This window comes from Varanus komodoensis, unplaced genomic scaffold (genome assembly GCF_004798865.1).
Source record: "Varanus komodoensis strain SLA01 unplaced genomic scaffold, ASM479886v1 scaffold30, whole genome shotgun sequence".
Classification (NCBI taxonomy): Eukaryota; Metazoa; Chordata; class Lepidosauria; order Squamata; family Varanidae; genus Varanus; species Varanus komodoensis.
In genome coordinates, this window is record NW_025335762.1 from 9,964,384 (window position 1) to 9,983,894 (window position 19,511).

Consider the following 19,511-nt stretch of genomic DNA (forward strand, 5'->3'; position numbering starts at 1 on the left):
TGTTTGATTTCATGACTCCAGCCACAATAACTGCATGGGGAATGATTGGCACTTCTTCTTTCCTTCCTGTGTGCTGTCGATATATACACTTCCATGAACTCTGTGTGCAGTGCTGGAAGCAGAGAAAGGTTCACAGTATGATTTTGATACAGAGCCAGGATCCTTTTTAAGATGGGTCTCTGTGCTGGTTTCAGCATTAGAAGAAATGCATGATGCCACTCATGTTGAAGGTCTCTCGATGGCACAATACTGAGTCATAACTGCTTCCAGGTGCAGCTCTGGCAAGCTGGTTTGTGCTTTTGTCTGTGGCACTTCTATCATTCTTTGTTCTCAGGGAAAGTTGAGGTGGTCTTAAAGCACTTTTAAAACACTTCTAAACACCAACTCTAAAGTCATTTACCTTCCTTTTTGTATTATGGTAATATTCTTGTAAGCTACGCTGTATACTTCTCAAAAAAGGCAACTCTGTCTGTGAAGAAGCGTGGCTAAGAACTTGCGCTGGAGGCTTTTTGTGCCTGCGCTGGAGAATACAGTATTCAGACCCGTTCTTTTCCTATGTGACTCCTCCATCCCCACTGTTCTCGAGAATATTAAGGCTGGTTTGGATGCCATGACAACCCAGGCTTCTTTTTTTTAAATTCTGGGCTTGTGAGCAAGGGAGTGTGATAGTGCACATTACTTGCTCACACCCCATGCAAGCAGGAACTGTTGTTCCTTTGTGTCCTTTGTCTGGAATCACAAAAGTACCCCACGAAACTATTCTTTTGCAGATATGGGGGGCCTTCTGTTACCCTAGCTACGTGTTCAGAAGAAAAGGTTTACAGAAAGAAAACCATGAAAGGCTGGAGACCTAATCTGTGGGCTTTTTTGGGTAGGCAGATTTTGACAATTTCCTAGAAGGACCCAGATGTGAGCCAGGGGTACTCCGGAGCCCCCAGCACAGGAGGTGAAGGTTAAAAAGGAACTCTGCCATGCTGGGGGGCAAGTCACAGCTGAAGCCTGGAGTTAAACTCTGAGTTCTAACTGTGGGATGTGTCTCCTCCAACATGCCAGAATTCATGGTTCATTTCAAGTCTGTGTTGTTTCTTTCTTAAAAAGCCAGGGACAGAGCGTTTACCTGGAAATGATGCTTACCATGGAAATGATGGGGTAGCATTTCCTAGGACCACGAAAGCAATCATTTCTGGATCACTGCCGTTGTATCTCCAATAAGGCCTAGATGGCATTCTCCAAGTAAGTTGGGAGCATCCTACAGACACTGTGAAACAGCTCTAAAATTAAATTGAATTACTGGATACTGCCAACTCTGATCTGGAGAGACCAGTGGTGACAGCTGTAACTTTCGAACAAGGATCAACATTAGCCCACTTATCTTAGGGTGGAAGGGCAGATGAACAGATGTCTTTGTTTCTCCTTATGTTCTTAATATGAATCAGTAGGTCTTGCAGAGTTATAACAACAGTGATTCACAGTTAACAGTGTCAAGAACTCCACCCAGATCAGATCTATCTGGGACTTCATTGTATTTTCTTTCACTGGGTTGGAATGTAATTGAGTGACTCCTGGCTTCCTGTTTCTGAAAAGAACACTTCCTATTTTCTTTTTGACAGTTTAGTCATTTTTCTTTAGATAAACCTTTCTCTCTGTGTAATTTCCCCCACTGATTTACATGAAGGGAGTGCTTTTGCTGTGTGCAGAGAAGCACCCCTTTCCTGTTAGGGAATTGCTTGGCTCCCTTGCCTCTCCTGATGGCATTTTATGTGATTCTGCATTTCCAACAGCAGGATCTCCCAGTTGGAACACCGAGTAGCTGCAGTTTGCCTTGTCCGAGCTGGCAGATGAAGGCTGCATCACCTGGAATAGACACGAAGTTCAAAGTTCAGACTAGTATGAGACCCTTTGGACTCATGGCTCAGAATATCTAGTTGCAGTGTAGTTCTGGCAGGATTTTGCATATGGGAATTTTATTTATACATACATACATACTACATACATACATCCTGCCTGTAGCAGAAGCTTTCTGGGCAGTTCACAACATTTAAATCACCCATCCAGATTTCCTTCAGGCCTGACCCTGCTCAGCTTCCAAGATTAGGCAGGATCAGGCACTTCAGGCTATATGGATTTATTTATTTATTTATTTCAGATATTTGTATGTCGTTCTTTGCAACAGCCTCAGGACAGATTACATGAATAAAATTCCAACATAGATAAAGGTATAATATTATAAATAACATAAAAACATTCACAATACATCCTCTCTTAATTAATAAAAATAATAAGAATAAAGAATAAAACATGACTGTATACAAATTAACAGTATTATTAAAATTGAATCAGTTGTTAAAATGAAGGTTAAATAAAAAGGTCTTTATCTCGCGCCGAAAAGAATAGAAGGTTGGCGCCAGGCAGACCTCTCTGGGGAGCGTGTTCCATAGTCTTCCGTTATGGACACTACCTTGTCTTCCCAGGAGCTGCGGCCGCCTCTGTAAAGGGATGATGACACCTAAATGAATGATTAATTCTAATGCCACATTTTTCATATGTTTTGTTGTTTGGCCATTCTTAAAGCAGTCCCAAGCCTTTCTGCATTGGATGTTCTATAGCACCGGATTCTTCTGCACCTCACATTCTGTCAGGAAAAACATAATGTGTGAGAAACTTGGACTCCTTTTTGCTGCTTATTGCTGTGTGCAAAAGGTATTGTTGCATGTTTTCCATGTAGTGAGGTGTGCAGGCTGTACAGTAAGGCTGCAGTCATATTCATGCTGGGAGTACATTGTGTTTGACTCAGTGGGGCTTTCTGCCGGGTAGGCATGCATGGAATTTAGATATTATCCAACCTCTGTTCATGGATTTATTCATTTGTGTGGCGGCAGGTGGGGTAGTGGAGAACGGGACAAGATGGTGTGCCGTAAGACTCAGGATTGCAAGACATGCTTGTGCTTTTCTCCTGTGTGTAGTAATGTGCAAAATGTCCTCTCAAGCAATCCTATTACTTTAAAACTGTCCAGAGAGCTTTAGCTATAGGGTGGTATAGGGATGGGATGGGATGAATAGGATGCGGCCAAGCCAGCCAGCAGTTTATAACACTGCTCAGCTTGATCAGTGAAATGGGACCTGAGAAGGAGGCTGGGGCTGAATGTTGACTTACAGTTGCCTTGCAGATTGAAAGTTTGGTTTTGTGAACAGATGTGTTGCTTGTCTTTGGTGGGGAAGTACAAAATAAAAACCGGAGTTCAGCAGAGTTGAAATTGTGCTGGAAGTCACAAAAGCAGGGGTCCTCAAACTTTTTAAATGGGGGGCCAGTTCACTGTCCCTCAGACTGTTGCAGAGCTGGACTATAGTTAAAATGCGCACTGCACGTTAAAAATTAATTAAAATTAAAATAAATTTCAGAGTAATTAAAATTTAAAAATTAATTGAATTTAAAAATGTTTGCTCCACTTGCTTGGGCTGCAGCAGAAGCCCAAGATGGTACTGCACCACCCGCCAAAAGGGAGAGCACGGCACGAGGGCGTGCTCACCTCAGTTGGGCCTTCCTGGCTCCTCGCTGCTGCCTCACTTCTGAGCCGGAGGAAGGTCCCCTCGCAGGTCCCCTCGCCCGGCTCTGGGAGGGGAGGGAGCGGGAGGCCGGAGAGGTGAGCATGGGGCAGCTTCCCCGGCCTGGAGAGGACCGCGAGGAGGGATGTAATGGCTGCTTTCTGAGGGGAGGGGAGGGGAGGGATGGGGCTGCGACTGGCTGAGGGGGTGCCTCCCGTCTCTCCCCGCCACAGGGGGGAAGGAGCATGGCAGCTGCTCGATGGTGGCAGCTTGCCCAGAGAAGGCCGTGGCAGAGGTGTGGGAGCCATGGCCCACACCGCCTCAGCCTGTCTGCCCCGGGGACGTAGCTCACATAGTTAAAAATAGATTTAACAAGTTATATTTTTCTTACCTTCTATCCTTTTTTAGTCTCTCTCTCTCTCTCTCTTCCTTCCACCCTCCTTTCTTCTGTATTCCCGCTCCGCATTCCCGCTCTGCATTCAGAGCCAGTGCATGCGTGCAATAGGGGGAAGAGCCAGTGCACGTGCAGTTGAAAGGAGCTGTTACAATTTGGCGCATGCACCGGCTCTCTGCTAGTTTCTGAAACTGAAAGTTTCAGAGAATGCATGCGCCGGCTCAGAGCTTTCGGACTCGCTCGGGCTGTAGTTTGAGGACCCATGCAGCAGAGCCCCTGTGAGCAGAATGTATTCCATTGTCCATACTTTTAAGAAGCTGCTAGTTTTTCATGTAAACTTGGGGTTAAATTGAGCAGTTAAATTAAGCTCCTATTTACCTTCTTCTTCCCTTTACTCAGCCAACTCTTTCCATGCTTACATCCTGCTCTCCTGTGTGGCTGCTGAAAGATCCAGAAAAAACAAAGTTAATCTCAAGGTGCTGGGAAAATAATTTGATTATAAAAGCATTCCAATAAATGTTTTCGGCCATCAGGGCACAAAAACATTTATTTGAGTGATTTGCCAATTAAACTGTGTTCCCAGCATCTTGAGGTTTTCCTTTGTTTTTTCCAGCTAGTTGGTGCTCTACCCCCCTCTTTGTTGCCGCTGAAAGGCACCAATGCAGGAAACCCAGTGGCATTTTTGGAGAAAAAGGAATGCACCTGGGAATCTGTTAGCTTATTTATATATGATCTGCCTTTGTTGCATGTTGGTTTTCTTGTTTTGCTTGTTTCATTTTTATGTTTGTAAAGCCAACTTGGAAAACAGTTCTTCTTGAAGGGCAGGATAAAAGCCTCATATACAAATAAATGAAAAATCCCTCATTCCCTATGATTCCTTGAATTGCTAGGGTAAACATTCCTCACACTTTCAGGGATCCTAGAGAGATTATTGAAGTACACACCCTCCTAGGCTGTTTTCTCCTCCATTCCATTAAACTGTGATGGGGAAGCCTAAGTACAATTTAACGGATGCTCCACTGGGGATAAACCTCAGGGAAAGTCATGTCTGACAATTATTCTCTTTCAGGCCACAGCTGCAAGTCAGGAACTAAGGCAGGGATGGGCAACTTGTGTCCCTCCAAATATTTTGGTTGACATTTCCTATCATCCCTCAGCAATGGCTATGCTGGCTGGGGCTGATAGGAAATGTAGGTCAAAACTGCTGGAGGGCATCAGGTCATCCACCCCTGAACAAAAGCTCGTGTTTGCATGATGCTCTGTTCTAGCAGTGATTCCATAGCAGCAAACCAGCAGTGCAGACACACAGTTCACATTCTCTAGGCAGCTTGGGGTCTGTTAGGTTGTGTCGTTTTGTAAAATGTGATTACATGTGGTGTTCTCTAATACACTGGGACCCCCAGTTGCTCTTTCCCATGGCTTGTCTGGGCATTTTCCTGGTCCATTCATGGTAGTTGATGCACGATAAATGTACTTTGTTTAGGAAGGACAGGAAGGGAAAGAGGGGAGGGGGATGTAGCACTATATGTTAAGGAAGGGATAGGGTGCATGAGATGGGGAGTGGGGTAGAAGGGGATCAGGTAGAGGTGGTGTGGGTAGGATGATGGAAGGGCTCATAATAGGGAAAGCTCCAGAAACTCTAGACTGGAAAGGGAGGTTGGCAGCCACGCAGCACAGATCCTGTGAGAACAGATCCTACCAGACGAACCTTGTGGAATTCTATGATACGGTCTTGAGGTGGCTTGACAGAGGGGGCACGGAGGATGTGGTTTGCCTGGATTTCAACTAGGACTTTGACAAGTTATTATATCTTGGTCAAGAAATGGTTGAGCTTTGGGATAGAGTGATGCACTGTCCATTGGGTTAGGGCATGGTTGATGGACCGCAATCTGAGGGGTGACTATCAGTGGGGAATCATCAGGATGGCAGCTGGTGGGGAGTGGGGTCCCCCAGGGCTCAGTTCTGGGACCAATTCTGTCCAACCTTTTTATCAATGACCTGGGGATGGGTAACCTGTCTGCTGTCTAAATTTGTGGACGATACCAAAGTGGGGACAGTGTCCACAGCTGAGGAGCAGGTGATCCAGATCCAGAAGGATCTGGAAAGGCTGTGAAAGTAGGAGGGGGGACAACAGGATGGCATTCATCACTGACAAGTGCAAGGTCTTGTACTTGGGACACAGGAATAGAAGTCACAGGTACAGGATGGGGGACGAGTGGCTGGAGAGGAGCACTTGTGAAAGAGATCTCGGGGTACTTGTTGACAGCAGACTGAACATGAACTGGCAGTGTGGCGTGGGGGTTAAGAAGGCAAACTCCACCCTTGGATGCATAGCCAGAAGCATGGCTTTCAGATCTAGGGGGGGTGTTGATACCGCTCTACATTACTCTGGTGCACCAGCTGGAAAACTGCATCCAAATTCATAGAAACAAAGAAACAGAGTGAGTCAGAAGGGACCTTCTGGGCCATCTGGTCTGACCCCTGGCTCTAGCTGGCTCCACTCACAACATGCCTACCAATTCTGGGCTCCACATTATAGAAGAGAGATAGCTAGGTTAAAATTGGTTCAGCACAGGGTCACAAGAATGGTAGCTGAGCAGATCTTTTAGTGAATTATAGGTGTGTGAGAGTTTGCCATGTGGAGAGGGCTGTGACCTGTTTTTCCTGAAGTGGAGGGCAGGACATGTTCCTGTGGGGCAAACCTCAAGGAACCAGGCTTCAGGCTGGATATCGGGAAGTACTTTCTGATGTTTAGGACCCGTAGGATACGGAATGAGCTTCCAAGTGAGAGTGTTCAAGAAACGATTGGACAATCACATGCTGGAATTACATGAGCGAAGCTGGCTGGATCCGGGGGTTAGAATCGATGGTCTGGGAGGCCCCTTCTGACCCGCTTTGTTTCTATGTTTCTATTTTAGGAAGTAATTTTAAATAAATGTGACCTTTTGGTTTTCAGTAGTTCTGTAACCTGGAGCTCTTTAATATTCCATACCTATATCTTTTCATTTCTCTGTGGAATCACATTAGTTAAGCTTTGCTAGCGTATGTGTCCAATACATACTAATATGTGTGGATAGGAGGCAATCCCCTCCCCTCAGAGCGCATCAGAGCATCCGTTGGTACGCTGTGAGAAGACTTTTGCAAATTGTGCACGTTTGTAAAGGTTTTATAAGCTGTCATTCTTTTATTTAATGACCAAAGGCAGTTAATTTCTCATCACTGGGTAGTTCAGGAGGAAGTTCTATATAGTGTAGGAAAAACTCTTTATTTGGAAACTAATTTAAAATTGAAAATGGAGGTCCTAATGAGAGTCATGAATCTTTGCCAGAAGTGCCTTCAAGAGGGTCAGGCTCTTTTGTCCCCCAGGCAGTGTCAGAAAGAACTATGCCAGCCATATCTTCAAGGTTGTCAGTGTAATATTGGAAAAAGGGTAAAGAGCATATTTTGGGGGCGGAGGAAGGAAGGGGAGTATGTCTGCTAGGATTTGGCATACCTTGCCTGGGCTCCAGGCTCCTCCCTATCCATCCCAAACACCTCAGCTTGCATGATGGGAGGAGAGCAAGAGCCCTCCTCTTGCCTTGCATAGGAAGTCCATCATCTTCCAAGTCCACTTTATGGCCATTCCCGTTGGACTGGGCCTTAGGCTGGGGTTCTCTGTGTCACAGCCAGAGAAGGAACTCGCCCATTGCCTGCTCTGTGATCCTTTTACATAGAGATGCCTGACACCTTTTGTACGTATGCTCTTTCACAGAGCTATGGCTTTTCCCACAGCAATTATTCGTTAATCCAGCATTTTAAGGTTACAGTACGATGCAGATTTGTTCACAAATAATTGCTGTTGCTCTAGAATAGAGATCCTATCCAGGTTCCCCATTCAGCCACTGCAACACGAAAACAGGGCGAGTCAGAAGGGGCCTCCCGGGCCATCTAGTCTGACTCCCGGCACCAGCCGGCTCTGCTCACGACATGCCCACCATGTGGACGTCCAGCCTATCCTTGAACACCCACACCGAGGGGCCTCAATGACCTCTTGTGGAAGCCCATTCCACACCCTCGGGGTCCTGATTGTCAGGAAGTGCTTCCTGGCACCCTAATTGAACCTTGGTTCCCTGAGCTTTGCTCCCTTGGAGTGCGTCCTGCCTTCCTCTGCAGGGGAGAACAGGTCTCTACCCATCTCCATGTGACATCCCCAGCCGTGGATTCTCCTCCGAAATCCTCTCCTGTCTCCTAGTGCTAGTGGAACACATGCTTTCTGTTCACTGAAAGGCATTTCTCTGTGCAGAAAGTGCCATGGAGTGATTGCTTCTGCCTATCTCTGTACAGAGAAAAGGAGGGTGCCACTTTGGGCTATGGTCCTGCCCATGGTTGGCTTGCAGTCCCTGACACCCAATGGAATACAGCCCTCAGTAGAGAAAGGGTTAATCACAGCAGGTAGAAGGGATTTTTCTTTTGTGGTGCTTCTTTTGTTGTCTTGGAGAATATGTTTCTGGGTAAATGGGAGACGATGGGCTTCCCTTCTAGGCCCTGGAAAATGAACTAAGCACTGTTTCTTGTAGCTGCTACTGTATTGCTGTCCTTACCTATAGCACATAGGCTAAAGCGTCTGTCCCACCATAATTTTTGGCTAAACAATCTTTACAAGTTTTTGTAGCACTTCAAACTGTATCCTGGAAAAGCTGAATCTAGCTTCTGGAAGAATAACCACACTGGATGAAACTGGCATATATATATATATTATTATGACTTATAGGCACGTATTTATTATTAATAGTAATTTCCTTGTATATACTCTTATCATTGGCCAATAAACACAGAATTCTCTGTGCAACATACAGATTTAAGCCAGTTAAAATGACAGTCCTGATAAAACACCAGTCAGGAGCAGCAAACCCCCATGAAACAAAACAGTCATTGTCAAGAAATAGAACACAAATTCAGCAACAATCATAGAGCCAGAAAATGATCTTCACAGAGCTAATTGCCCACCGTGGGATGTGGCAATTAAGGCCTTGGAAAATAAAAATGGTTCCCACCGGGGTGGGGGGTAGCGGTGATCTTCTCTGGGGAGAGAATTTTAGACCTGGGAGGGGCTTTTTCTCTTAATCATCCACTGTATCTGAAATTATAGGGATACCTGATGATCAGTTGATGATCTCAGGGCTTGGGCACCTATAGAAAGGTGTGATCCTTCAAATACTAAACTGAGTAATAGTCACAATTAGAAACGATGCAGTTGTGAATTTTAGTTTCCCTATTTTTTCATTTTTCTTGCCTTAACATTTGGTTTGTCCCAACTTCGAGAATATTTTCAATCGTATGTTTGGTTTATACCAACCTTTTAGATTTATTTTGATAAAATTTGCACTGGCAGTTGAATGCGTTTTCGCACACATGTCCCTCAATGCATATACTTCTATAGACAATTTCACCTAATACAGATTTATTTTAAGCTGTTACCTTAATATAATGAATGTTGATTTTTGTCATGCTTGTACATGTTCATGTTGACATTTTTTAATTGGCAATGTCTACTCTAGATTCAGAGATGAGTGTATTTCAAAGGATAACAGTTTTTGTTCATTGAAAAAAGTGCAAAGGTCGGCATTTTTGCATTAAATAACAAACTGATCAAATTTCTCTTACATCCCTACTATATACTCTTTCACCCATCATTCCCAGAGTAACTTTGGAACTGTTTTTTAATGTTTAATGATGATGATGATGATGATGATGTTGTAAAAGAACAGTTGCATATACACACAGACTCTCATGTAGTTCCTGAACAAGCAAGTTTTATATTCTTTTTTCTGTCTTATGTTTCATGATGCAATAAATGCAGAAATCCTCTTGCAATAAAGTTTGCAGTGGGATTCACCCACTCTCACCCATTCTAAACCATGGAAGCCCAGAAATAGCAAGCAAAGAACGAACAAACAAGGCAGCACCATTTCCTATTTTACTTTGTGATATTAATGTTTTTACTGTGTATTGATAATGTTTGTGTGCTCTGGGCCATTTTACTGAGCCCCTCTGGGTTAACGTATTATCTGAATTGAAACAACCATGTGGCATGAATAAGTTTATCATTGGCTATTAAATGTGGAACCTTTATATGCAAGGGTAGTATTTTATTTATTGTTCTGCATTTACAGTATATCCCACATTTTCCTCTAGCGAGAAACCCAAGGTGGTTTACACATTCTTTTCCATTTTATGATGACAACAACTCTCTGAAGTAGGTTAGTCGAGGGTTGGCCCGGAGTTACTCAGTAAGCTTCAAGGCCCAACTGGGAAACAGAACCCAGATTTCCCAAGTCTAACCACTATAGCACCTTTATTGTTTTATATCACCCTTCATTCAGAGACAATAAAAAACTACTCTGTTTACCAACTTTTAAGTCCCATTTATTTCGAAGCATAGCTGAATCTGGGTCTAGTTCCTTACAATTCCAATTCACTAATATACCCAGCATATCTCCAGTAAAAAGATATTTGGCACAAATGAATAGGTGTCCTTGCCATATATGTGTGACCTTCCATAGGCTGGTGTGAAGAACAGAATCTGGACTACATGGTCCTCTCTCAGAACCAGCATGGCAGTTCTCTTCAAAATTCCCACTTATTTGCATATACAAAGAACAATGTGTACCACTGCTGTCATCAAATATACCCCATAGCTTTTGACTTTAACTATGATGTCAACACATTTATAGTTCAGCAACTTCCCCAGTCATTGGAGTTATGGAATGAGTAAGAGACAGCTGTTTGGAGTTGTTGACAGAAGAGCATCTGAGGTCACTGATAAAGCTGTGTAGCCTGAGAATTGTAGAAATATATCTTCAGAAGCTTACTATCTCATATTGGTATTAATTAGCCTAACCCCTAACAGATGTGTATGCAGTCTATCTTTAGAACTGGTCAGTTGTGCAAAATTTTAAAGCGTACTTTAAAAAAAAAATGCAAAAGCCCAAGTGCTAAACAGTGTATTGGAAGAATTCCCAGGCAAATGCCAGATAATGTGTTGGACCAGGAGACCTGGATTCAAGTTTCTATTAAGCTCTGATGCTCTCTTCAGAAGCTGTTATTTCTGTACCACCCTGCAAGAAGGATGACTTAAAGTTAACACTTTCCTGATCAAAAAATAGAAGCCACTTAACACAATGTTCTTCAGAGCGGTTTCCTGATTCTTACTGTTCAAACCATTAAGGACTATTTAACTCCTCTTCCAGATACTCTTTCATTCACTTGCTGCTCCCTTCAACAACCCTTGATAGATATCTGGGATAACCACTTCAAGATCCTATCCATCTGTCCATCCATCCAAATGGGAGAATAAAGCACAACACAATTATAAGCAACAACATTTATCTGCCGTTAGCCTACAAATACTGGTTGGCAGCCACACCTCTCACTTCCTACCAGCTCTCACCTTGGTGTAGTCCTACAATCCCTTCTCCAACTCTCACTTGAGAAGGTAAAGCTTGCCAGTCCTTCATGCCCTACAAATTTATGACCAGACACCCCTTCCAGTGCTTCTTTTCAGGGTACAAGCATTATAAGACTTCAGGGTGGCAGGTGAGAGGTGGGTGGATAGACTCCACCCCTGGATGCCAGTCCCTTTCTACCAAACACTCCTTCAGGCAACAAGCTTCTTCATCAAGTTCATTTTCATTCTGATTGCCTCTACAAGTAGCGCTGGTATGATGAACTAGGCTGGTTGGGATGCATAGAGTGGCTCGGAAGCAGAACTGATGACATCAAATCATTAAAGAGAAAGGGCAGATCATCTGCCACACTAATTTTATCCAACTGCTTAGATTGGAACATCTTGTAACAAAATGTATGTGTGTGTGAGTCAGTTACTGGACTGCACTAGATTCCAGTAAGGGGAACACGAGGTCCATTTCGAGAGGCACCTCATCTAAGAGCTTCCTTCACTCCTTGGGTGCAGCTTTGTCTTCCCTTATCTGTGGATAAATCCCACTGAATCCCCTTACTTGCATGTAAGAAGCTTGATTGACATGGAATGGAGAAAACATTTGCTCACCCACAGACAGGCACAGTTCCCTCTCACTGCCCCCACTTTTCTTTATTTTCCTCTTTTTAATTTATGATTGTTGAAGATGGTGAGTTAAGGGGCTGAGAACAGAAGGAGATATATTTATTTGAAGGATGTGTTATTTGTAACATTTTATGTAGCTATGAAATTTCTTGGCACTTCTAATGAAGTCTTAGTAACAAACACTCACAAAAGAGAGAACCAGCATCCCAAAATATGGGATTTTAGTGAATTCTAATTTATGCTGGATTAGTGAAAGGGACAGTTTCCCCTCAGTATCCAGGCAGCGGCAAAAGGTTGGCACTGGTATTACATGTATTTTATTTAATACATTGATGACTTAACATGGGTTAATCTTTAATATGCTTTTACACTGTACAGCTGAGACATCTACCTCTTCAATGACTTTGGGATCCATCAGGGTTTTGTCTTGTTTCCTGTGGTCTTTCATATTTTTATGAAGCCACTGGGAGAAATACTCCGGAAGTTTGTTCATGACCCACAGTGTTCTACCTCATATTACTGTCCATGAATCTAGGGAGACTGTGCCAGTCTTTAACAGATTTGGAAGTAGTTCTGGGACAGATGAGAGTTAACGAATTGAAGCCTTAATCCAGACAAGGCTCTTGGTGGGGAAATCTGCCCATCTGAGTGAAGGAGTGCAACTCCTTTTGGATGAGTCTTCATTCCCTTTGAAGGATCAGGTGTACAGCTCAGGAATGATTTTTACTTGTGGCACCAGTGGCCAAGAGTGCCTTTTGACTTTGCTTTGACTGATTTGCCAGCTGTGCTGCTATCTAAAGAAAAGCAGACTTTGCACTATTTATCTATGTATTGTTTCTATTCAGACTGAACTGCCGTAACACACTCTACATGGGGCTGCCTCTGAAGATGGTCTGGTAGATTCTGTTGGCATTGAACGCAGTTAACCAATTGCTTGTGGGAATCGGGGGCATGTAACATGGATTCTGTCCTAGTTGCCAGTGCACTTCTGGGCTCAATTTAAAACGCTAGTCGTTACCTCAAAGAACCTAAATGACTTGGGACCAGATTATCTGACAGATGCCTGCATTCATGTAATCCTACTGGGCCATTAAGATTGCCTCTGAGGCCCTGCTCTCAGGGCTGCTAATAAGATCCATCCGGCTGGCAGGCAGGAGAGAGAGAGAGAGAGAGTGCGCGCCTTATGAGCTGTGGTCCCATCACTGTAGGACTACTTGCTGTGGGAAATTCATCTGCTTTGTTATTGGACACTTTGAAGGTGCTTAAAGATCAGACTGTTTAAATCCACTTTTACTGATTAATTTGAAATTGGCTCCGATTCTTAAAATGAAAATTTTAATTTTTTCCTGTTATACTCTGGTATAAATCTGTTGGATACCCTGTAATAATTGACTGAGGCTCTTCTCTGCTGAAGGTGACTGGTTCTCGTTATAAAATGTTTTTCCTAGCAAGGCCCACTTGAGTTCCACTTAGTCATTGTATCAGCACCAGTTAAAGACTTCCTTCTATTTCCAGGCATTTGAAGGCATATGGTGTGCATCAGCCAAATTGTTTATAGTTGTCACTGACATTTTAGTTGCTTTGTGTGGTGATTATATTTTAGGGGATGTTTGTTTCGACTGGTTTAAATTTTGTATATTTTAATTCCATTAGAAATCACCCTGAGGTTTTTTCATTTTGGAGAAGGGTATAAGAAATAATAATAGTTATTATTTTTGTTAGTTTTAGATGATAGAATTTTTTATTATTTTATTGATTTTGTAAAATTTAAATCAATACATAAGAATGTTAATTTGTGAATTGTGTTCATGTATAAAACACTTTGAGAGGGTTATATAATAAGATGACTAATATATATTCCACCAAGTTGCACATTCAACAAACATCTTTTTTCTAAAACTCTCTGTGGAGACTATATTACCTTTGATTAATTACTCCACCTTGTACTCAAAAAAATGCTAACTGAACAAAGTTAGCAAGGGGGCATCTTCTTTCTTTGCTTGTCTCTTGATAACTCTCAGATGGGATAAGAGTGGCAAGACAGGTGGACTGAAAAGGGAACCCGTGTTAGATTTAGCTGTAGCTAGCACCATTCTGTCAGGCTGCACATCAGAGGGAAGTGAGCAGCGAGGCTATTCAGTTTCCTCCATCAGGAGAGGGACCAGGCAACTACCTGACAGCCATTCCATTATCCTGCCTGAGCTATTTCCTTTTCAGCTGGTTGTGTTCAGAACTGCACCCAAGTTTGCTTCCCCATCACTCCTCGTCGCTTACTTCTTGAACGTCCTCTCTTTTAGATTGTAAATCTGAGCACAGTGACTCAATATTGTAAGCAACTCTGGGAGCTCTTTTGGCTAAAGATGGCATAAAAATGCTTAAAAATAAATAAATGCTGAAATGCTAATAAATATGCTACAAAATAATGCATTAAAAAGAAAATATGAGTTAGGATACATCTGTGAATTGTCGACAAGATTTTCCTGAAATTCAGACCTTAATCTTCTTTTCCCTTTTCTCTTTCTTTCTGATGCCTTTTCTTTAGAGGGGCTTTTTCAGTGGTGCGACGCTGTGTCAAACTCTGCACCGGACATGAATATGCAGCAAAGATTATTAACACCAAGAAGCTCTCTGCAAGAGGTAGGCTCGGTTTTCTTCATCCAACAGGCTGGGTTTTCAAAGCTTCTGTTACAGGACAATTATCTGGTAGCAGGAGCGGCCCACTCCTGTGACAAGCCCTTGCTGTATCAATCAGGGGAGACGCAAGGTGCCACAGTGCTCAAAGAGGCCTGCTGGGGGTCAGGAGCATAATAGGTAAGAGGTCTATTGGAGAAGACACAGGGCTGCTATAGATAGTGAGCGCAGGGATCAATGCCAATCGGGGGGCTGGGCAAGCAGGTCGCAGAAAAGTTCTCAGGAATAGACATTCTCCCCTCCGTGCTATTTTTTAAGCTAGCTTGGAATTTTTCCTCACTGCAAGCAGATGGGGTAGGACAAACTATCCCAGAGCTTTTGTTCTTGGAGTCCTGAAATGTATGATGAGCTCAAAGGATGGGATATTTATACTTTACAGTTTAGAACAAACAGGTCGGTGATGGAAATTTAGGTGTGGAAGGGAATATCTGTGGGAATAATGAAGACAGAGAGACAGAAACTGAGTTTGCTGAAGCAGTGGCACTGTGAGTGATTATCTCTGGCCTTGTGATAGTAGAGCTGGGTAGAAAGTGAGGATGGGACTCATTAAGCCATGAAGTACTAATTTTAGAAAGTCTCTTAAGCCACGATGAAACACCTCCCAGTGAACTGTGAGCTGTTATACATGCTGTTGGAAAAAGAAAGTTGGGGCTTGAGAACCTAGGAGCAGCCTTACTATTAATTTAATTATTCAAGATGAGAATGGCGGTTGCTTTTCTGACAATCTGGGTTCTCTATGTGTGGACAATCTGTGCAGATTTTAGCACTAAACAAAATTAAACAAATGTCTAGGACTTATTTCTGGAAGTAGGCTCTTGTGACTGTGAATTTAGATTTTTCTGTTTGAGCAAAATGTGCACAGAATCTTGCAATGGAAGTGCCATGAATTGCTCACACTCGAGCAAGCCAAATCTCTCTATTTGTTTCAAGAACATAGGAAGCTGACTTGTACTGAATCAGACCACTCGTCAGTCTAGATGAGAATTGTGAATATAGACTAGCATCCAAGACTTCAGAAAAAGGCCTTTGCATGACCTACTTGGAAGATGCTCAGGGTTGAGACCTAGAGGTCTCTCTGTGTGCAAACCATGTGCTTCGCATAACTGGTAACAGCCTAAGAACTTGCGGGTATGATTTTACAATAATTGTGTTAGGAGTACAGTGGTACCTTGGCTCACAAACTTAATCCGTTCCACAACTCTGGTTGTGACCCAAATTGGTCGTGATCCAAGTCAAATTTCCCCAGAAGGTTCAGTGTAAATAAGGTTAATCCATTCTGTAACCATTTTTTTTTAAATCGCAAAAATTTGAAACAAAGTGACAAAAAACAACAAAGATTGCGGCCATCCCCCCCCCCCCCCCAAGCATGACCACAATTGCGCCTGTCTTCCCTGCGGTTGCGCTCGTGCAGGGAAGACGGGCATGATCGCGATTGCGATCATCACCCAATGTGGAGTTCGCAACCTGAGGCAATTTTTTCCTGAAATTTCTGTTCACAACCTGATTGGGTCGTGAACTGAGGCGTTGCTGGGCCGAGGTACCACTATATTGATTTTCAAATAATCATGCATAGGATTGGGCTGCATGTTTATTATTCCTAAAATCTGAAAACATGCACTTAGGGCTGCACCAATCCTCTCCTGGAATCTCAATACATTCCTTTTTCAGAATAGCCTATATTGTGTAGGATCCAATACTTTCATTCATTAATGTTTGATACACATCAATTCTTAATACTGAGTGGGGGCCAAAATGCATGTTTGCTTGGTCAGTTTCTAATTTGCTTCGTTCATAAGTTTTCATATGAATATGAAATCTCTTGTGTGCGATTTCGTGTGCCTCCCTTTATCACATCTGGCCAGTTCTTTTTATCACCTTGTTCATTGCTCCCATTTTGTTGAGTAAGGGAAAAGTGAAAAAACTCCCCGCTAGTCAGTAAGATGTTTTACATGGTTAGCATAGAGAAATACCAAGGAAAGAATTTAGGAGAGATTCTGCGATCTTGAACTATGAGGAGGCTATGCTTGGGATTTAGGGAGCTCCCTTGTGCTGGTTCCAGCACTTCTGGTTAAACTAGTTCCAAATTTTTGGGAAATGTTTGGAGCTTTTCTGTAATGATGGGAGTAAACAAAAGTTCTCTTCATGAAATAACATGAAGCTGCTCATAGTTTAGGAGAGATTCCATGGGTTTCTTGGCTGATATTGTACCATTTATTTATTTATTAAAACATTTTTTATGCCGCCCCATTCGCGGAAGCCTCGGGGCAGCTTACAACAATAAATTAAATAATTATAATTATAAATTAAAAATGTAAACATTAGAATAAAATACAAACATACAATATAAAATAAGCCGCCCTGGCCAGATAAAATTCAATAATATTAACATTTAAAATGCCGCTTAAATAAAAAGGTCTTCACCTGGTGCCGAAAAACAAATAACGACGGCGCCAGGTGGTCCATTTCAATATGCCTATAGTTCTGCAGACACCTCTATTGAATACAGTTGTGTCACATAACAGAGGTGGAGCTGTCAGCAAACTGGAGACATAATAGAGGTTCATACAATGGTGCTTGGTAAAAAGGAGCTAGTGGGAACTTTTTCTCCTTCTGCCAACATTAAAATTTTGGTTACCTAAAGAAATGGATCGGCATTCGCTATCCACAAGAATTTGAAGGCAAAAGAAGAAAAGAAAGATCAAACATAGATGGATTAACTGCGTAAAAGAAGCCACATCCTTGAATTTTCAAGAGCTGAGCAGGGCTGTCCTGGATAGGATATTTTGGAAGGCTTTCATAGAGTTGTCAAGCACCTCTATTGTATACCTGTTTGTCACCTCTGTTGGCAAATAGTGATGACCACATCCAGAAGAGTATCAGCTGGCTTGACTGCAGAAACATTAAAAACATCTTTTAGGGGGGAAGAACTCTAAGGGGAGAACCGTAAAACACTCCAATGAGGACTGACAACAGAATATTGAATGCCTGTTGGGAGAGATGGAAGACTAGGATGGGATGGACAGTTGCAAAATGTTGGGAAAGAAGGAATGGGATGGAATGCCTGGAATCCTGAGCAAGAAGCAGGGCATAGTGCAGTGTTTTGTTTCAAGTCCCACCTGTTGGTTTCTCTGGGAGACTCGCCTCATTGTTTCAGGTCAATGGCTAAAAGATACATTGGCGCAGAATCTAGGCAGTGTAACTAAATTGCTAATTAGTTTAGTGAGGTTTAGATGCAGGGAAGAGATTATGGAGAAGAGGTGATTAGAAAGTGACAGGACTCGGAAACGTTTAAAAGAAGCTCAAGGTTGTTACTGGGCTAAACTGTGAGAGCATGGAAGCCAGCAAGGGTCAAGTTAATGAGGCATACAAGCATTTAAGGAAGGGTGTTATGGCAATAGCAGAGAATAGCTGTAAGAGGCTGGTGGATAGAGGTGTAGGAATCACGCAGTGTTAATGCACTTAAGTCAGAGTGGGATGATGAGGCTGACAGTGAACTGTGTCCTGTAGTCAAATCCATATGGCCTATTCAGGCTCAGGGTAGAATGGGAAAAAGAAGGCCAAACCAGGTGTTTCACTCTTTCTGTTGGTTTCCCTTTTGGATCAAAGCAGGTGTATTGTATTCAGCTGGAGTGAATTAACTGTGAATTTTCCCTTGCGTACAGTAGAGTTTACTTCCCTCTCACCTTTCAGACTAGGAGCCTAATAACATGTTGCACTAATTATGTAGTATGCAATTGAGGGCCATCTTTTTATTTACTGTAGTGTAAATGTGCCTTACATGAGAGGATTAGGCCTTGCTTCCTGGAGTGGTGATGCCCATTGGGGTTGTGTGTGTAACTAATGGTAGACAGAGCCAACTAGAGTGAGTTCAAAGCAGAGGGCTGGGGGATGTCTCTAGTCCACAAAAGCATTCCTTTGAACTCACACTTCTCTTTTCTGATGCCAAGCAGTTGCTTAGAAAAGGGATGATGAGGCATGTAAATTAATTTCCACATCGGGCGTTCAGATTGCAGGATTTGGGAAGGTTAGCTGACCCAGCAGAACTACAACACCAAAGCAATCATGGGAGCACACAGTTCTCTGTTCTACCGGGAAGCCATCTGACCAAAACATAAAAATAAATGTTAACAAACCTGACAAGAGACTTTTAACATTCAAAGTGTGGGAGAGAAGTTTTACTCTGGTTTTCTGTTTTTATTTCATTCTTTTTTTCTTTCCTTTATCTCAGACTCAGGAATTCTTTGTGTGTGTGTGGGGGGGAGGTGTTGAGTCAAGACAGCGAACAGGAAGGAAACATGTTGTGTGCCCGTTGAGAACGCTCAGTTCCTATCTCCACAAAAGCTTGGCTAAGTTGTGATGCTTCATGTTAACTTTTTAAAAACAAGTCTAGAAAGTAAAGTTATATAAATGCTGAACAATTATAAGAGTCTTCCCTATTGCATTTTTGCTTCATATGAATATAGAGGAACTGAAGGTTACAACATACCCCATACACTAAGACATAATCAGCAATACTGTTTGAAAACTCAGCTATTTAAAGATACCAGAGAAATGCACAATGATTTATTTATTTATTTATTTATTTAAAATATTTCTATGCCGCCCTGTTTGCAAAAAGCCTCAGGACGGCTTATATAAGCTGTTATTGTAATTATAAAATTTCAACTCAAATCAGATAATTGAGAAGTGACAGCACTTAAGCATTCATATTATCGATAAAACGTGTGATAGCAAAAACCGTCTCCTGTATTAAAGAGATAGTTGATAATGTATTTTTTTAAAAATGGCATAAGTTGAGTGATTTTGTATTGGCTGAAGAAG

General features: G+C 42.5%; 1 protein-coding gene across 10 annotated transcripts in view; it reads left to right on the plus strand.

The window, feature by feature from the left end:
- CAMK2B (calcium/calmodulin dependent protein kinase II beta) overlaps positions 1 to 19,511 on the plus strand; it is a 204,059-nt gene that overhangs the window by 26,512 nt on the left and 158,036 nt on the right. For 9 of the 10 annotated variants that reach the window (XM_044437287.1, XM_044437296.1, XM_044437289.1 and 6 more), the window contains exon 2: positions 14,542 to 14,636. In XM_044437287.1, coding sequence (XP_044293222.1) covers positions 14,542 to 14,636 — 95 coding nt within the window. Of the gene's footprint in view, positions 1 to 2,683; positions 2,701 to 14,541; positions 14,637 to 19,511 lie in introns of those variants that run through there. The other variant, XM_044437297.1, reaches the window with a different exon arrangement.